This window comes from Fusarium sambucinum, chromosome II (assembly GCF_050947815.1).
Source record: "Fusarium sambucinum isolate potato_lamoka chromosome II, whole genome shotgun sequence".
NCBI classification, from domain to species: Eukaryota; Fungi; Ascomycota; class Sordariomycetes; order Hypocreales; family Nectriaceae; genus Fusarium; species Fusarium sambucinum.
In genome coordinates this window covers 9,305,433-9,323,797 of record NC_139293.1, presented here as the reverse complement: position 1 = coordinate 9,323,797, position 18,365 = coordinate 9,305,433, and the positions used below count along the sequence as shown (strand labels likewise).

Below are 18,365 nucleotides of genomic sequence, written 5' to 3'. Positions count from 1 at the left end.
GGTAGTGAGCCTGATAGGCGGATAAATACAATTCGATGGCATCATCATGCTTATGGTTATCTACCCCGCTGTTGACTGTGTGTTTGGGGGTCTACTTGAGTTGAAGAGACTGATACACAAGTTTATATACTCTTTACTCCGTACCATAGCCAGACAATGTAGCAGACGGTTATATCCGAACAATAGAAGAAAGCCAGGGTCAACATAGACCCCAGTTTCTACCCTGGATGTTCTAGAACAGACAACGCTACTTGGCGGATTTACAGGTAATTCCGCAAATGCGCTGAACTACTGGCACTACAACCATCTCAAATCCCATGGCTATCCACCTGCAACTATTGAGCCTCAATTAACTATTCAATTTAATGAATCATAACCTTTCTTCATCAATTCTTCACTCGGCAAACTCCAGCATGACCAATCTCCTCGCAATGATAGGCTCCCTCGCTTGAGCTAACAATTATGCTAATGCCACCCTGTAGTCCTTCTGGTCTGGGCCCTCTACCACCCAAACCTCTTCCATCTCTAGCGTCACTACAATTTTGCGGGGAACCATCTTCGATCTGTGGGGATGACATCGGCAATTCGATTCGGAACTGACTGACGTACCGCTATTTTCTTTCCTGAAGACAGGATCGGCTTTGAACTTGTCTCTAACATCTTTCCCAACCTCGGTCTGGGTCCCTTTCGTCAAGTACAAAACAGCAACGATGGAGCCGACCAAACCGACAAGAAAAAGAGTATCCAGGGCTTGTAACCTCTGTCGCGCGCGCAAAGTACGCTGTATTATTGAGGATCCTTCTGGTCCTTGTGTCAATTGTAGACACAACGACAAGGTCTGTACGTTTAAGAGACGGCATGGAATAATGTGAGTACCTCAATCACTACCTTGTAGTCATTAAATTAATTGTTTAGATCAACAACTCCTCAATTGCGACCGAACGGACCTCTACCTCCCCGACCGACCCAAGATACCGAGAAGCCCGCCGAACCCTCATTCCAACAAGCTCTACCTATTACACCGACGACGACGATACCACCTCCCGCGTCAATCGCATCTTCTTCATCTTTTCCCGAATCATCCGCTTCCCGAATTGTCGCTCCTTTATCAGGCCCGCCATGTCATCCCGACTACGCCTTCCTTCAGGTTCCCGATACCAAAGACATCTTCCCTCAAGACCTCGCATTTCTCGTCAGCCAGGGCTGTTTTATTGTCCCGCAACGAGCTGCCCTGGATGACTTTTTGAGGCAGTATTTTTTACATGTACATCCGATGCTTCCGATATTGAACGAGAAGGACTTTTGGCTTTCGTATAACTCGGTTGATGGGGATGTGGAATATGAGATGCCTATGCTGGTTTTGCAAGGCGTACTCTTTATTTCTTCTGGAGTAAGATCATTGTTCTGGTTTATCAGGGCTGGACTGACGTGTGATAGTTTGTATCTGCCGAAACAATTAAAATGCTGGGCTTCCCAGATGTCCATCAAGCCAAACTTGCATTTTACCGACGAGCAAAGGTACACCCTTCACCGCACTCTCCGACCACGACTAACAATCCCAGCTCCTCTACGATTTCAGCTGCGAAAAGTCTTGCATCGCTATCGCCCAGGCATCCCTCCTTCTCGCCCACACTCATCTCATCCCGCGCTGTATCGCAGGCAACAAACCCCTGGGCTCAATCTGGCTCGGCATCGCCATATCCTACGCCCGCGTCGCCAAAGCCCACTGCTACTCATCCCTCCGCCCGAGCCGAGACACAGAAGTCGCAAAGGTACAAAAAGTACGCAACACGCTTAAACGACTCTGGTGGTGCTGCATCATCTGCGACAGATTACTTCCACTCACTTCACGACAAAACATAAAGATCACACCCGCCAATTTTAGTTTCTCTGGGTGTTCAGTGCTTGGAAGTGCGGATCTTTGCGATGAGCTGTATAACTCTGATGTCTACGATTCTACTACGAAAACACTCCATGCTGAGCTTTTGGCAAAGTTGGTGGATCTTTGCGTTGTGTTGACAGATGTTTTGTCGGTTGTTTCTGTTCTTTATAATAATCCGTCATGGATGCTTTCGGGAAGAATGGAGGTGGCTAAGGATGCGAGTCTGTGTCAAATTGAGTTGAAGAGATGGTACAACGCGTGGACCGAGACTAAAGCAACTCTTGAGGAGAGGATGATCGAAGATGGGTCACAGACAGAGTCTATTATTCTGTTCAAGAATCTTATCGAGATGTATTATCAGTGAGTCACAGCTTCTCTATTTTCTGGTCAAGACTAACAGGTACAGCTCTGCTCGGTTATCAGTCTGCCACTACAATATCCTCCGATCGAGTCTATTGCCACCATCTCAATCAGAAGGTCAACTTCGACGACAGAGCGAAGATCTACAAGGTTCGGCGTCGCGCGTGACGGAATGTCTCCTCGAATTCGACCGTCTGGGCTTGTCTCGATGGCTTCCCATGACAGCGTACGTTAATCTCTCTCCATATTCACTCACAGTACTAACATTGCCAGTATCGGATGCACAGCCTTCCCTCTAGCCCTCCAAATGATCGACGTCGAACTTCTGCGCCCTAAGCAGAAGTCCATAGCCCAAGAAGGTGGCATACTAACACGAAAACAACAACATGTTGATAATCTTGTGAAGCAGATGAAGAGCTACAAGAACAAGTACTACATCACAGACTGGGTCATGCGCGCCATTCGACATGTCGTGGAACTCGCCCAACAAAGATCACCTGCACCGTTCAGTACAGAAGACGATTCATCACCGAGTAGTTATCTCGACATGTTGAAGAACAAACCAAGTTATTACTTGAGACTTGTCATGACTCTTGATATGAGCATTAGCAATGGACGATTACCGGATGAGTGCGACTTTCCACCATCATTGAGAAAAGCTGGTCGTGCTTTTGCGAGATCACAACAACCTTCCATGTTAACGATGGACGACGAGTCGAGTAAACGTTTTTCCGCAATGAACAAACACCTCATACCAGACAACCTCACAACTCAAAGCGGCATCGTGTCAGCCAATTTACAAGATCATGTCCAAGCCCAAGACGCTATCACGATAGGTCAAGAATCGTTCTTCAACAACAGACAGTCGTTCCCTGTTGACCTTACAGCTGCATTGTGTGAGATTACGAATATTCCACCGCTGGACTTTGGTAATATGCCGTTGTTGGACTCGTCACATTTCAATGACCCTGGTGGTTTACCTTTCTGGCCATATGAGTTGCTTGGTTCCCCACCGGATAACATGGGACAGGCAGGGGATGTGAGAATGGAAGACTTATTTTCTGGGATCATGGAAGTTGGGAATGGAGATCAGGACTTTGAAGATGACACTGTACAGAATGGTGGGCCTGTTGCGTTGTCTGTGGACTCTTTTTAACAGCCTTGTACAATATCAAAAGCATTGTTTGTTTTATACCTAAACCTAGGACTGGCAACAATATTGGCGCATTTGCACAATAGAATAACTTTTTAAGATTTTATTTCTTGTACAGCTACTTCGGTATCTACCACTTTACCAAATCCTGAACCTTGACTGGCATCCCACTCTTCATACTATGATTCGCCCCAACACCAACAAGCACCGCATTTCCACCATCTCTGATATAAGCAGCTCTCTTGAAGCTATCCTTCTGATCACCGAGGATAACATCCTTCAACAAGACAGGATCTCCTCCTCCGTGTCCACCCTCCTGCTTCACAACATCCACGACATAGGGCTTGTCAAACATGGGATACACGACGATCTTGGTCTGTTCGACACCACCTTGGATGTACTTTTCATCTTCTCCGGAAGCATCTTTAGTGACGGGATCACCGAGGGGGTTGTATCCGCTCTCGACGACGTTGATCTCGATACGGCCTTTTGTTCCGTTGAAAACACACCTGTAACCTTCCCAAGGAGCGTAGGCGTAGGTGTTGTATGTCATGACAGCGCGGTTCTTGTACTTGATTATCATGGACAGGTTATCCTCAATCGTAATACCCTCTCCGAAACAATTTCTGTCACGGATGTATCCATCTTCATGCTCAGCCTCAAGGTACAGCTTCTTCATGCGCTCGTTCTCATCAAGCTGGAACGCAAAAGGATCGTTCTTGGCATCATCGTTGTTCTTGTACCTCTCACCAAGGTTCTTCTCTCCTCGTCGCTCAGCGTTTTCCTTGCCGTAGAAACGAAGATCGCCAAGACAATAAACAAGCTCTGGTTCAGTGTTGAGCCAGAAATGCACCAGGTCAAAATGGTGGATGGATTTGTGCATTTGGATACCACCGCTGGTTTCCTTATGACGATGCCAGCGTCGCATAAAGTCTGCGCCATGCGCACAGTCAAGGATCCAGTCCATATGCACTGTTGAAATCTCTCCAATGACGCCAGAGTCAATGAGCTCGCGGACCTTGGTGTGATGGGGAGCGTAACGGTAGTTGAAAAGAACGCGGACTTGTTTACCCGTCTTCTTCTCTGCGTCGACCATTTGTTGGAGTTTATGCTCATCAATGGTCATTGGCTTTTCCGTAATAGCATCGCAGCCAAGTTCCATGGCACGGATACAGTAGTGGTGATGGAAGAGGTCAATTGTTGTGACGATGACAACATCTGCCTTTTGCTCTTGGACCATCTTGTCGAAATCGGTGTCTTTGTAGGTTTGAACCTTTTCACCTCCCAACTCAACAATGTGCTCATTTGCAACATCCATTCTTGTTTGGTTGGTATCGCAAATACCAACTAGCTTGGCTACATCCTTAAAGTCCTGGATAATAGCCTGATAGTACATGGCAGAGCGAACGCCCATGCCAACAATGACATAGCGCTTGATTTGTTCTGAAGGCATTTTGAGAAGAGTTTATTAGAAAAAAAGATGATGATGACCAGAACCCCTCATCAACGACGTAAACATGTCAATTAAATACTCCAATAAGTGACGGATTACTCAGGTACCTCGTAATATGTACCCCGCCGGTGATTCGGGCAAGGATTCCCCGAATACCAACTGTCAGTCCATTAGAGGTGGAGGTTCCTTGGCTGGGGTGCAGATCACGCCCTTTCGAGATAGTGTACCAGTTTTATCAAGTTTGTTGGCTTGCATCGTGGATGATCAAGGTTGGAGAACTGGAGCATTTCCACTTTATATATTGCTCGGATACTATATTTATGGCCGACTTGACGATAACCTCGGTGAGGTGTCCTTTAATTGATGTATCGGGGAGAAAGGCGATGAATCTTGATTCATGATGCTTGTAATGGGAGCTCGACTGCCAAGCTTTCACCCACGTGTCATGATCGTGATTTATCATTCATGTAAACCCGCAATCGAGCCAAAATAGTCCAGGCCAGGACTGCTCTACTTATAGCTTCACCAACTTGCGAAGGTCAGACTCATTCTGACTCTCATCATCGCCGAGACGTCCAACCTCCGCACCCTAAGTTCAAGCTATCAGCTTCCCTCCCTGTTATTGACTTTCTCAAACTCACATATTTGACCTTGACAACAGTGGGAAGACACTGAATATCGTAAGGCGCCTTGCGATACTTGTTGTCGGGGTTTCCCTTCCATTCCTCTCGCGAACCTGCTTTGACTAGATGCGCATTGGGAGCTGAGGCATCGCCAAAGACGGCGTTCAAAGCAGGGAGGGCATTGCGGCAATCAGGGCACCAAGAGGGTTCACCTGAGGCGAAGTAGACGACGTAGTGGGTGTCGTCGGTTGAGGTAGGAGGAGCTTCAGCGTTGATGATGGGCATTTTGAAGTAGTAGAAGGATGGAGAGGTTGTGCAATCTGGGTTATAGAGGCTGAGGTTGGATTAAAAGAGGTTTCTCGTGATGTCGTGATTAAAATCCACTGACTCAACCCCTCTTTAAAATATCCACAATGCCATTGTAAAGTACGCGCTGAAATTACGTGCTCCACCAGTGCTATTGCGCCGAATTGACTTATAAATGCGCACTATAATCTTGTGATTGAACTTTCGATATGAAATCTGTTTAGATATCTTTCTCCTTCATCTTAAATCAGGCCACCACTGACTGGGGTACAATGGATAAACTCAATAGAATGGGAAAAAGACATATCCGCCCCGCATCTCCGAAGCCGGATCAATACTCATCAGACATGAACGCCCTATTGCCGATGTATAAAAGCAACGCTCAACCCCAGATTTTGATACAATTGCATATTGATCCTCAAGTCTTACCCAGTCAAAGATGTCCTCTTCAAAAGTTAGAATTGCCATCATTGGTGCTGGTTTGATTGGACCCCGCCATGCAAGAACCGTTGCAGACAGTACCGTTGCTGTTCTCTCTGCTATCGTCGACCCAGCGCCATCTGGAGCACAATTCGCTGCTGAGCTGAAAGTTCCGCACTATTTATCTATTTCCGATCTCCTCCAATCGCCCGACAAGCCTGATGCTGCAATTATCTGTACTCCAAATTTCACCCATGTCGCCTTATCGAAAGAGCTGTCAGCTGGTGGCATACACATCCTCATCGAAAAACCAGTCAGTACGGATGTAATCAGCGGCAAAGAGCTCGTGCAGCATCTGGAACAGACTGGAGTGAAGGCTCTTGTGGGACACCATCGCAGATTCAACCCGTATATGGTGGCTACAAAGAAGATCGTTTCATCAGGTTCCTTAGGCCAATTAATTGCTGTGAACGGTCTGTGGGCTTTGTTCAAGCCCCTAGAGTACTTTGATGCTCCAACGGATTGGCGGAGGGAGAAGACAGGCGGAGTTGTACTTATTAACATGATTCACGAGGTAGATCTTCTTCACTATCTCTTCGGTCCAATTACTCGAGTCCACGCGGAAAAGACAATCTCACAGCGAGGATTTGAAGCAGAAGAAGGCGCAGCTCTCACGTTACGATTCAAATCTGGCATGGTCGGAAGCTTCATAATTTCCGACTATACCCCATCCCCATACAACTTCGAGTCAGGCACGGGAGAGAATCCCTTGATTCCAAAGGCCGGACAAGATTTCTATCGAATTTTCGGAACAGATGGATCTCTTAGTGTTCCGGATATGACGTTGTGGTCATACAAGGGCAAAGAGAAAAAGTCATGGCACTCTGAACTTACCCAGGAGCAAGAGGCTGTTCCTCCACGCGTACCCTTTGATGATCAGTTGGAACATTTTGTGAAAGTAGTCAGAGGAGAAGAGAAGCCCAGTTGCACCGCAAATGCAGGGCTTGCCGCTCTCGTGGTTTGCGATGCTATCAAGGAGGCTCTGGCTGCAAACAAGACGGTCGATATTGAAGATTACGATTTGTCAAAGTAGATAAGTAATCCTCTTTGAGTTTCATTAATTTGGAATGGTTCAGCCTGACTTTTGTGTCTTGAGTTGTCTTACCATATTGGGGCTTTATGTGATAAAAGATGACCAGACTGTACTGTATATATATAACTCAATTACATGCAACCTCAATTATAAAATCATGTCTAGTAACTTATATCAGATAGAGGTTGAGATTCTCTATTTGAAAAATATACTTTACTTAGTAATTAGATGCAATTTCGATATTTCCTTAATAACTTTCTTATTTCCCTCTATTAACTTGATTACGCAAGTGGGTTAGATAGACTGTAATCTATAACCTACTTACTTCCAGCCACAACTAGACAATAATAATAAAAAGCTTACGATTAATAACAGTAATATTTATTTATACACTGATATACTTTACTTGATAATTGAATATGATTTCGTTATTTCCTGGATATTTTTGCTGTATTGGCGTGGGAACTTGGAAGCACAGTCAGCTGTGGTTGTGGCCCGAGCGCCTTATAACCTCGACTCAACCTAAAATGTTTACAAGGGAAACAAGGTTCATCTTCACCCAGAATAGTGCGCAGTGGCATAGATTTCTAATGTTAAATGTAATTTAACTAAATAAATAATAAACGCCTATTAAAAACAATGAATTACGTCGGTCCCAATGCCTGCTCCTCCAACTTCACTCCTAGTAAATAGTTATATGCTCTAGCTGATGCTTATCTGGCGAGATCTCTCCATACATAACACCATGCACATAACACTCTCCAACAAGTCTCCAGGCCTCGCCCGACCGTCTAATAATGAGCGGAGTGTTGCAACCTCTGAGAAGTACAATACGATCACCTACTTGAGCCGCACAGGTGCCCATTCCCATTCTTCCTCCTCTTGTGCCGAAAACACGCCTCCAAGCCATCGCATTGACTGCCCACGACAAAGACTCTCGCTGAAACTCGGTTGCGTGGTAGAAGTTCTCGCCCATCATGGACTTCAACTTTGATTTGAACTTGTTGCGGCCGAAAATCAACTCCTGTATTGTAAAGCCGCAAATTTCGAGTGATGCGTTGCGTGCCATGAAGCTGTGCAGTCCAAATCCATTGGCCCAAACGCCTGCGATGCCTCTTTGCCACAATGTAGGCTCAAGCAACCAAGAACATGCCTCCGGTGCCTTTTCGCCGCCTTCTGATGTCGTATCGCCTACGATAGTCTTCCAGAATGCATTCCTGGTCGCTTCGAAATCTCCATAGGTACTCGTATTGGCTGGGTGAGTATTGGAAGGATAGCGTGGATCAGCGTCCTTCTCATTTGAGGCGCTGAGCGAGGTAATCGTGTCCAGCAAGACGCCCTTCGTGGTGAGACTCGCCCTTCCTCTGGAGAAACTCGGTAATGAACGACCCAAGCGCGCATCTGCTTGGTATATACCACTAAGCTGAGCTGTCGGAGCAGGTGCGCATGCCCAGCAGACGCTCCATGATGGAATATCGTGATTACATACTACACCAACCGGTACCAGCTCACGACCTTTGGTGGCATTCAGGACGGGAAGTGTAAGAGCCCCAACGGCACGATTCTTGGCAGAGGGTGGTAGGTCATCCATCTCCCAACTGTCGAGAACGTATCCACCGAAACCTGAAGCCAGACGAAGAAGGTTCAGGTCACCTCCCTTCATGATCTCCTTGGCAAAGTTCGAGTAAATTATTGATTGAGAAAGGTTATACTCGGGTTTGATGTTGACTCGATCGGCAACGGCTTTGATTCCCAGAATACCATATACACGATCCTTTTCATCGGTAATGAGGGCATCTCGGGCAAGATTCAACGCTCGGAGGAGTTCCCTCCGTCCACTCGCTGACGAAAAGTTTCGCTGGTCTTTCTGAATGCACATCATGGTTTCCTGGACCTTCCACATCCTTTCCGGTGCCCATTTTCTTCCTCGAATCAATCTATCCCGCGCGACTTCAAATGACCACGTTGATAGCGTTTGTGGTTGGACAGTATCAAGGATCTCGCGACCGAATCTCGACTCGTCTGATGTGATGACTTTTACCGCCTGGTATATATCCTGCCATGAGATGCGCTGGTCACCACAGAGAACGGGACTGTTCGGATTTCCCATCGCTACTTCTTGCACCACCCACATACGACGCCAGTACGGTCTCGTGAAGAAGTAGTACAAAGCCTTGTAAACATCCTTCTTCATCGGGCTGGTGTATGTTGGCCACATGATAAAGGCAGGCCGCAGATCGACTGAAGGACTTTCGCGGTAGAATTTATCCATTGGCTTCGGCTGCTTCGACTCCCGAGATAGCCAGTGAAGCGCAGAAAAGGCTAGCTGAGTGGATGTGTCACTTGGACCGAGCCATATGAGGACCTGCCACGCTGACTGGTAAATGTCGCGCATGCGAGCGACTTGTTGACCACGTTCAACTGCGTTGGTCTGATCGATACATATGGCATCGATCCATAATTTGAATCCTTGTTGTACACGTTGACTCTTTTTGAGTTCTCTCAGAGCGTGATATAAGTTGGGGGTGACTTTTAATGGACAGCCATTGACGGAGATAAAAAAGCGGTCTTCCTTATCTGAGCCGACCGGTTGGCTCCATACATAGGATAATGCGATGTAGTCACCCCATGGACGTCGCCATGGTAGGGCAGCTTCGGCATTGATTGTTGTGTTTGTGGAGTTCCTCAATTGAGTCTTGTCAACGCGTGGATCTTTCCCAGCATTGAAGAGTGGTCCAAAGTTGTGTTGGGTGGGAAGCTCAGGCCATGTTCCGTCCTTTCCTTTGAACCGTTGGTTCGATGATTCTCCCAACGTTGTTGGTAGACGAACATGCTCAATAGAGCATGCTATCAGAGGATGCCTGGTGGCGTTCGTTTCGTGACATTTGTCTTCAATTCTCAGTAGTCGGATCTCGTCACCGCGTAAAGGCTGATAAGTGAAATCTTTAGACATTTTCGTAATTTTTTCAATTCATATGAGGAGATAGATATTGATGAGATGAACGGTATTTTGCGAGATGAACTGCTAATTTATCATATTTCGTTATGTTGTTGGTTCTGTAACTTTTGAAGTAACATGACTGTAGCGCTTAGAATGGAGCCAGAGTAGCGAATCGGAACAATGCAGAGTCCCCTTGTCTCAAAGTGACGGCACCTGCATTTTAACCGCCCATCAGCGATTAAAATAGACATTTATGAATAGAAATAATGTGTTTCATTTGCCGAGGAATAGGGTTGCAACATGTTAGGCGACCTTGGAACAATTGCGATAACAATTGCAGCCAACTGACAGTGCCCATATACATCAAGAGTGGGAGCAAACAGAAGCCAGTAAGCGCAGCCAGGTGGTATTCTCCATACCTTCAAAACGATACCCATACCTCAAAACACCTTCCGAAATACTAAACAACCGTAGTGGCATTGAGTAATTAAACAATCATAGTGGTATGACACAGCATTTGATGGGAATGGGACAAGGAATGATGAAACAGAACCGACCCCTGCACCAACCGTCGCAATCCTCACCACCTCTGAGATTAAGTTCTGGCTCGAGCTTTTGCTGGGGTCTTTGAGAATCTGCTAGAGCAATATTAAAATTCAATTTCATCCATCCCTTGTATCACCAAGACCAACATACCCATTGATTGGTTTGGCGACGGCTGGCTCATTTCCATCGACTCTCGCGCATATGCTTCATGGTCCACGCGTGCAGGTTGAGCAATATGCTGAGGTTGGAGATTTGAAGACATTGCGACGGTGGTCAGGTTTGTTCTTCAACTAACAAATAATTACTTTGAGAACAAGAGCATACCAAAATGAGAAAGGCAATTTCTTGGCAGGGGACAGACTATGTATCTGCCATTCGGGCTAGGCCGTCACTTATCGGCTCAAAACTTGGAAATGGCAGTACATGGCGTCAGAGATCTTACTAAATATCGAGATTCATCATCATGTCATAGATTTTATCCCCGTTATATAACCGATACCTGAAGCACCTTGGGGTGAAACTCAATTGACACCCAGTTCGTCTGCAGCAAATTGAATCACCCATGTTAAATTTAGTTACCGCTCACCATGACTGACGTCGCCGTGTGCAAAGCTATAAGGCGCGACGTCATCGTTTCCAACATTGGCAACTTCCAGCTGTACCTTCTTATTTTAGTGTTTCTTACCGCGAGGGACCTTTGACGCGAACACGGTCTTGGATTAACAGATGATCATTTGGTGGTGGGCTAATTCCACCTTGACGAAGTGCTTTGTTATAAAATATACAGCGACAATATTACTCTTCTTGCCAGATGCGGCCAATCATGAGGTTCCGCATACTCACCAAGTTGTGTTGCTAGCAGCCTTATTGTTTGAGCAGATTAGGAATTGTTTCCTGCTGGACTGTTTTGCGTGTCATTAAGTAGCCCACGATGAGAAAAGGCTCAAGATCAAGACGGCTATCGGCGTTTTCTTCAGCCCACTCTTGATAAAACAGGTTGCCTTGCAGTTTTACCAACTCGAAATTGCCTTGGGTATTATCAAATGCTCATATGATTTTTAAGCCTTAGTCTAGGCTCAATCATGTTAAGATCGGTTGTTGATCTGCAATTAGTAAGACAGATTTGCAAGGATACCATTGGCATGTTTAGGCACATCAACAGGCATACCCAAGTGGCGTATCAATTCATGATAATTTCATGCCTTGGGCTACCTACGCAGTAAGAAAAAGTGGTTGTTACACGACAGAAAATCGGGCCTCAGCAAGGATATCGACCAGTTATATTAGCGCACCATTTTCATACACGGAGCTTGTGAGTCACATGGAGGCGGGCTGCGTATTTTCTTTGTTTGATGGCTGAAGACTGCAGACATGGTTGGCTCATGTTATGTAGGACTGACTATATTGTAGAGTGATAGCCCCCTAAGGCTGTCAAGAAGGCTTTACAGGGTAAAGCAAAGACCCGTCAGAAATACAATTAGGCTGATTATTAATGAACTTTTCAATGAGCACAGAGGCTCATTGGCTCCCGTTACGCTTGGACACATATCAGGGAGGTTGCAGTGCTTGATTACCTGCAGCATAAATGTCTCAGAAATCTTAATCTTGGTTATGCAATGATGCCCGTAAGATATATATACCTTGGGCTTTCCATTCCCCGAATCCCACTCCAGCAATTCCATATACAGAATAATTTGTAACCTTTTAACTTTCCATCACTCCGAATCCACCATTCTCATAGGCTATTTGCACCATGTCATCCAGAAGCAGAAGTCAAACTGGCCTTTTGCAGCTGGCAGCACCCGAGAATGCAGTAGTTGAGTACGCTGGAGATGTCTAGCAAGAAGCACTTGAGAATACCTAACCTCTTCACAGTATCGTCTTCATCAATGGAGTACATGGAGATCGCGAGAACACTTGGACTAGCGGACGAAACAGCTTTTGGCCTAAGACACTTCTCCCGAAAGATTTACCTAATGCACGCATTTTCACGTGGGGCCATGATGCTAAAATTACACATTTCTTTAGTTCCGAGCCCTGGAACAAGCTCGATACTTATTCAAAGCGACTTTGCGCTGATCTGACTGACGCCAGGGCGCAGGAGGTGAGGAATGGGCGATGGGTTGTCTGTAGCTGATCTTGAATACTGACAGGCTTAGGTTGATTTTCCGATCATTTTCATCGCACAAGGCGTTAGTGGATTGATGATCATGAACGTAAGTTGCTTTTATTCCATTTTCAGTACAGAGTAGTTCAAATACTTATGTTCACAACCTGTCCTTAATAGACCCTGGTTCTTGCTACCGATACCCCCGACCAACATGTCCAAGACACTATGAATTGCACCAAGGGCGTTATATTCCTTGGAACTCGAGTTCAGCACCATGGCCGCTGGCCTGATATCAACGAAGGGTTCAAGCGCCTCCTCGGTCACACCGGGGCGCAATGGTTATATCTGATACTTAGTACACAACATGTCAATGGGATGCTCGATCGATTTCCTATCGCCTATCGGGATCGATTTGCAGCTAGACAAAACATGCTTTTGCTGACCCTCTTTGAAGAGTATATTGGCGATCCGTCCAGGAAGGTACATGAATTCTCTCTTGCGTCTATATTGTTACCCTATCAATTTCCGGGCGCCGTTTCGATTGGCAAAATGGATGACTAACTACTACCTCAAGGTCGTGGCAAAGGAGTCAGCCATAATTCCTGGTGTCGACGACAATGAAATACCTGCCGATCATATGGATATGGCCAAGGTTAACTCTACCGAATATGACGGCTATTTCCAAATCCTGTCCGTCCTACAGCGTTGGGTCGAGGCCCTACAAATGGTTACTAAGTCGACAACCACATCTAATAGTTCCGATTGCATGCTCAAAAATCCCGACGATTCGGTAACAGGGTCTATGCTGGCAAATGCGTCAAAGGATGCCAACATGTCCGGTCACCCTACAGCTTCGGAGTTATTGCAGATGGCTAATTTCAACCCGAATACTTCTAAATGTTCACATTCAGAGGCTTCCGGTGGATCAAGCGAGGAACCGACTAATCAAGTTCTTTCGCCTGACGTTGTCCACTGGTTGGAATCAAACGGATTCGCGGACTTTTTTCATCAGGGTCGCAGAACCATTTCAACGACGCCTCTACTGGCATCGTTTTCTTTCTCTACAGAGGTACTTCCTTCAGATGGGTTGAATTGGTCTCTTTCCGACTCAGACCGTACCTTCTCTCACAAGATTGACATCCCTGTGCGGTTGTTAAGCGCCGAAACATATGAATACCTTGGATACAAGCGTGAGGTTGCGGAGAGGTTGTGGCATAACTATGAGTGTCTGGATAACCCATGTTTCGACATTCTTGAAGCTGAAAAAGAATGCCTTAGAAATGCCGCAGTGTCTAGGGACCACTTACTTCACAACTGGAGTGTTTTCATGGACGAGATTGGGATTTCTAGTGAGCTGAGAGAAACAATCCTGGACGAAGAGTTTTCGGAGATTCGACTTACTGCAAGTTGCGAGTTTTGGCTCCAAACCGCAATGGAAATCAGATGGCAGGAGCTCCAGTCACTTGACAAGAATCTTCTTGGTGTAATTGAAAGAACCGGTGCAGTCGGAGAAGGACCTATAGGGTCTGGGTCGTCCACTCTATCTCAAGATTACCAGAGTCTCCAAGGCCATAACCAACCCGCGAAGGGGCAAGATGGAGCCAAGGTTCCAAACCAGATGGAGCCAGGCAAAGACGAAAAGGGGGATCTGATACCACAAATTGGTTCGGGCTCCACAGTCAGCAGCTCCAAGAGTAAGGACTCTTTTGAGCTATGGCGTGGTGGTACCAAGAACATCATTGAGAGCTGCAAGGTGAACAAAACGCTCTATCTTAAGAATATACGCAGTGTTCCCGGCGACTTTTCTGGAATTATGTCTGTCCCCTACTTCACACCTGATAAAAGCACGGCTTTGCGTTATGGTGCTTACAGTGTAGCGCTCTCCGGGCTGGGCCTGCCTCCTTATCTCTTGAGTTTCACTGTCTCACAAAAATGGTTAAACGATCTCCACCACCAATGTCTCTGGTCTAAGGAACAACGTTGTGGTATTGAAAGCTCCAAACCTTGCTCTGATCCAAATCCAGAATCATGGGCGGACGTTGTTTTCAGATGCAGAACAAAAGACTATGACCCTGATTGTCTATCAGAGAAGGATTTGGCTATAGGGCATATAGCCAAATTTCATCACGAGGAATTCAAGGCGATGGAGTCGCACAAAGAGGTACTTGAAGGGGTGCTGATGATTGGTGATAATCCAGCTGTCCAGTACGTCTTTATCTCTCAAAAATCTCAGAAGGCTCTAGAGAGAGATGCAGTGGATGTCACCACGACGATGTATGAAGGACCTGCCTTCATACGCTACAGAAGAAACTGTAAAGGCAAACCTTCTATTGATGACGTTATACCATTTAGTGAGAAAAATTTTTCATTCTGTCAAAACTGTTCGGCCATGGTGGATAAGAAGAAGCAGTAGAAAGGGGGTTCTATGACTCTGGAGATACAAGAAGAGGGGATTAGCTTCTGAATGTACTCGAAGGATTACATAGAAAGTAACAGGCAGTACGAAATACATTTTCCTTATGTTTCACTCAAATCTGGTGTCTTTTCTTTACTTTCGCTTCCTTTTCGACGTGGTAGTTTGCTATCATGACAGCAGACAAAGTTATTAGGGTGACCGGCACCGCACAAACAAAGTACCAGCCCACGGTGGTCCGAAGCTTGGAAATATCCTCCTGCATACTAAACAGACCCGTGACAAATGACAAGGGAATGAAGACAGAGGCAAGCCATGTCAGGCGCGCCACATTTCTGCTTTCTTGTAAACTCCGGTGCGAATCATCGATTGATATAGCTGCAACGACCATTGATGTTAATCGGTCCGTGCGATCCTGTAGCTCACTCATTTGGGTAAGAATACTTTGGACATCGGTTCTGATATCCTCGCAGAATAGTATATTGCTGTTGACTCGAGTCTCAGGTTCTCTAGAGTTTTGCTCTGATGGGTCAAGTCGTTGTAACGTCTCCGTTAGCATCTCTCGGTAAAGAGGTATGACTCTCCTCCAGGTGTGAAGCCTGGTCAATGAATTGTCGATTATTCGCGTATCTTTATAGAACTGGCTTGGATTCGCCAGTTCCCATTCAATTTGGCCAAGCCGAGACTTGACGTACTGACACATGATGAGCCACTCCGCGCAAGTTAGGTAGAGTATGGGTTGTATCATAGTCAACAAGCACTTTGAATCAGCCTTTTGCGCCAGCGATGTAGGCCAGGGGTAGTTCGACATCCAATATATCAGATCATCAAACAGGGACGTGCGCGGTGGCCCGGATGGTGGTGAGTCCTTCTCCAACATACCAGGAGTTGAAGCCCAATTGCTATAGCCGTGCCAAAGGGGGCGACCCTCTTTAATAGTAGGATCAACAAGAACTATGCCTGTGGGAGAATGTCTCAGTTTCAATCAGAATTTATGAGCTTGCGGGACCCGTACCTGTAACTTCAGAGTCTGGGTTCTTGCCAACCCAGATTGAGACCTTGGTTCTCATCAAACCCACAACTGAATCGCCATCCATATAAGGCCATTGATTCGAATCATTGTCTGGTCTTCTAAGGACGTTAAAACGGTTCGATTCCTCTCGACCTTTTCTCAGAGAGTCTCTCGTCTCAAAATATATTGGCCTGACAAAGCGCACTTGTGTCCAATTCTGATGCTTGGTGCTCGCTATCAGGTTGGGTAGATCCATCCACCGGTCTCGGATGTTGTACCATGAATAGTCGTCGATATGTTGACGAAAGAACGCCGGATCAATGTCAAACATCGCTCCCAAGGTTTCGACAACACTTCGAGAAAGATCCTCCACGACAATCAGGCGCAAGGAAGATTTCTCAAAGGTGGGTCTTGAGTTTCTTCGCAGCTCATCATTCAGCTCATCAGCAACCGTACACCTTCTACGGGTTACATTTCCATCTTGAGAAAAGTCGAGAACCGTAACATTCGTTCTCTGGATTCTCTCTTTCCTCTCCGCCTCGTTATCCCGAAGGAAATTCCATCTTAGAGGTGTAGTACTGACTTCCATAAAATCAGCCAGATATTTGAGGGTCGGCCAAGCTGTTGAGAGCGACTTGATATGTGCAAGATACGGAGTCTCAGTACTATTAAGAGTTAGAGCACTACGAAAACAAGTTCGGAGGTATCTTTTCAGTTTTCTAGCCCACAGAAAAAATACTTACGTGTTTATCTCCCATTCACGAGATACAGGGCTCTCGCTATACGCATCACCAATGTAGTAGGGGTCGCCGGCTTCCGGAGAATGTGGTAAAATTTTCGAGTAGACAACTGGGCCCGAGACTTCTATTATCGCATCATTTTCGCCTTTTATCGATGCGCTCTTAATGTTATTAGGGCCACAAGTAGCGTCGGTAAGCATCTTATTAGCGGGGCTGAGCTCCATTACGGAACCTCGTGGTAGTTTGTTGGACGCTAACCGGAAAACAGCTGTAGCGCGAATTCTTAGTTGGTTTAACAACTTTGATAACAGAAGAAGCAAGCCATTTCAAAGGATAAATTGTGAACTGGGCCCGGCTGTCATAGAGCTTGCGTTGATGACAATGCTCCGCCACTCTAGGCATTTCCATTCATTCTGTTTAAGTTGCTACTGGCGGGCATCAGTGCTTCATACACACTTACTGCCTGGATGCGGCACAGATGAATGGCCAGGCACGTTTTCTTCAACACGGGGAATTTTCATCCACTCACATCCGCATGCCTCAAATTCTAGGGTTGAAAGTGAGGCGAGACGCCCAAATCTTCGCTCCCTATCATCAGATTTGTAAAAACAAGAAGTCACAAAAGAGATAAGCGCTGACTTGGGGTAATTTTATCGTAAGTTTCTCAACGTTACAGCAGCGTTAATTAGACTTTTGCATACATGGTGATCTGAGGTGAATCAAGGTATCTGCTATTTATGGCGCGGAAAAAGAATGCGGCTTAAGTCCTTCTATGACCCATGATTTTAGTTACTGCTAAGAATAAGTGAGGTTTTACCATGTAGGATTCGGTGGCGCGACACAGTCCTTTCCCGCCTTCAAATTACTCGAAGCTGCCATTCCTACGCGCCTGGACTTTATCCCGTCATCAGGCACTTTTCAGTCTATTCCACAATAATGCCAATGAATAAGCCAATCAGCATGCTCCTTTCGCCCATTTGTCAGGGATACAAAATTCGTCAAAGTGGCTGGGGTTCAGGCGCTAAAAGCTATAACTCTAACACTCAACGAGAGACAAAATGCATTGTGATAACATCTGAAGTATTGGCTCTAAAGGCGCCGGGAATCACATGATGAACCAAGCAGGCAGAGTTATCAATAGAGTTTCCAGATGCAAATTGCAATTGAAAATCCAAGTAATATCGACAGATTACCAAGTTAGGTTTTAACTGTTATGCATATTATTAGCTTTATTTGCGTGTCTAGGGTAATCGAGGTGGAAATAGTTGTTATCATAAGATAAGATAAGATACAGCTGAAATGATAAGAGATAA

General features: G+C 45.9%; 7 protein-coding genes across 7 annotated transcripts; 3 read left to right on the top strand and 4 right to left on the bottom strand.

Moving 5' to 3' along the window:
- Positions 1 to 710: 710 nt before the first annotated feature.
- FSST1_010029 (uncharacterized protein) lies at positions 711 to 3,398 on the top strand (the record flags this gene model as incomplete). Its single annotated transcript, XM_083227056.1, has 6 exons — positions 711 to 868; positions 916 to 1,390; positions 1,438 to 1,518; positions 1,563 to 2,242; positions 2,289 to 2,468; positions 2,516 to 3,398. 6 exons carry the CDS (start codon positions 711 to 713, stop codon positions 3,396 to 3,398), a joined length of 2,457 nt encoding a protein of 818 aa, XP_083085990.1.
- A 127-nt stretch (positions 3,399 to 3,525) lies between these two features.
- FSST1_010028 (Gfo/Idh/MocA family protein) lies at positions 3,526 to 4,848 on the bottom strand (the record flags this gene model as incomplete). Its single annotated transcript, XM_083227055.1, has 1 exon — positions 3,526 to 4,848. The coding sequence occupies one exon, from the start codon at positions 4,846 to 4,848 to the stop codon at positions 3,526 to 3,528; it is 1,323 nt and encodes a 440-aa protein (XP_083085989.1).
- A 514-nt stretch (positions 4,849 to 5,362) lies between these two features.
- Positions 5,363 to 5,756, bottom strand: FSST1_010027 (uncharacterized protein; the record flags this gene model as incomplete). Its single annotated transcript, XM_083227054.1, has 2 exons — positions 5,363 to 5,437; positions 5,490 to 5,756. The coding sequence occupies 2 exons, from the start codon at positions 5,754 to 5,756 to the stop codon at positions 5,363 to 5,365; spliced, it is 342 nt and encodes a 113-aa protein (XP_083085988.1).
- A 460-nt stretch (positions 5,757 to 6,216) lies between these two features.
- On the top strand, positions 6,217 to 7,290 carry FSST1_010026 (Gfo/Idh/MocA family protein; the record flags this gene model as incomplete). The annotated part of the gene is made up of 1 exon (XM_083227053.1): positions 6,217 to 7,290. The coding sequence occupies one exon, from the start codon at positions 6,217 to 6,219 to the stop codon at positions 7,288 to 7,290; it is 1,074 nt and encodes a 357-aa protein (XP_083085987.1).
- Positions 7,291 to 7,972: 682 nt separating this feature from the next.
- On the bottom strand, positions 7,973 to 10,243 carry FSST1_010025 (uncharacterized protein; the record flags this gene model as incomplete). Its single annotated transcript, XM_083227052.1, has 1 exon — positions 7,973 to 10,243. One exon carries the CDS (start codon positions 10,241 to 10,243, stop codon positions 7,973 to 7,975), a length of 2,271 nt encoding a protein of 756 aa, XP_083085986.1.
- A 2,287-nt stretch (positions 10,244 to 12,530) lies between these two features.
- On the top strand, positions 12,531 to 15,300 carry FSST1_010024 (uncharacterized protein; the record flags this gene model as incomplete). The annotated part of the gene is made up of 5 exons (XM_083227051.1): positions 12,531 to 12,598; positions 12,653 to 12,881; positions 12,937 to 12,993; positions 13,065 to 13,367; positions 13,462 to 15,300. The coding sequence occupies 5 exons, from the start codon at positions 12,531 to 12,533 to the stop codon at positions 15,298 to 15,300; spliced, it is 2,496 nt and encodes an 831-aa protein (XP_083085985.1).
- Positions 15,301 to 16,292: 992 nt separating this feature from the next.
- FSST1_010023 (uncharacterized protein) lies at positions 16,293 to 17,276 on the bottom strand (the record flags this gene model as incomplete). Its single annotated transcript, XM_083227050.1, has 2 exons — positions 16,293 to 16,977; positions 17,056 to 17,276. 2 exons carry the CDS (start codon positions 17,274 to 17,276, stop codon positions 16,293 to 16,295), a joined length of 906 nt encoding a protein of 301 aa, XP_083085984.1.
- Positions 17,277 to 18,365: the final 1,089 nt, after the last annotated feature.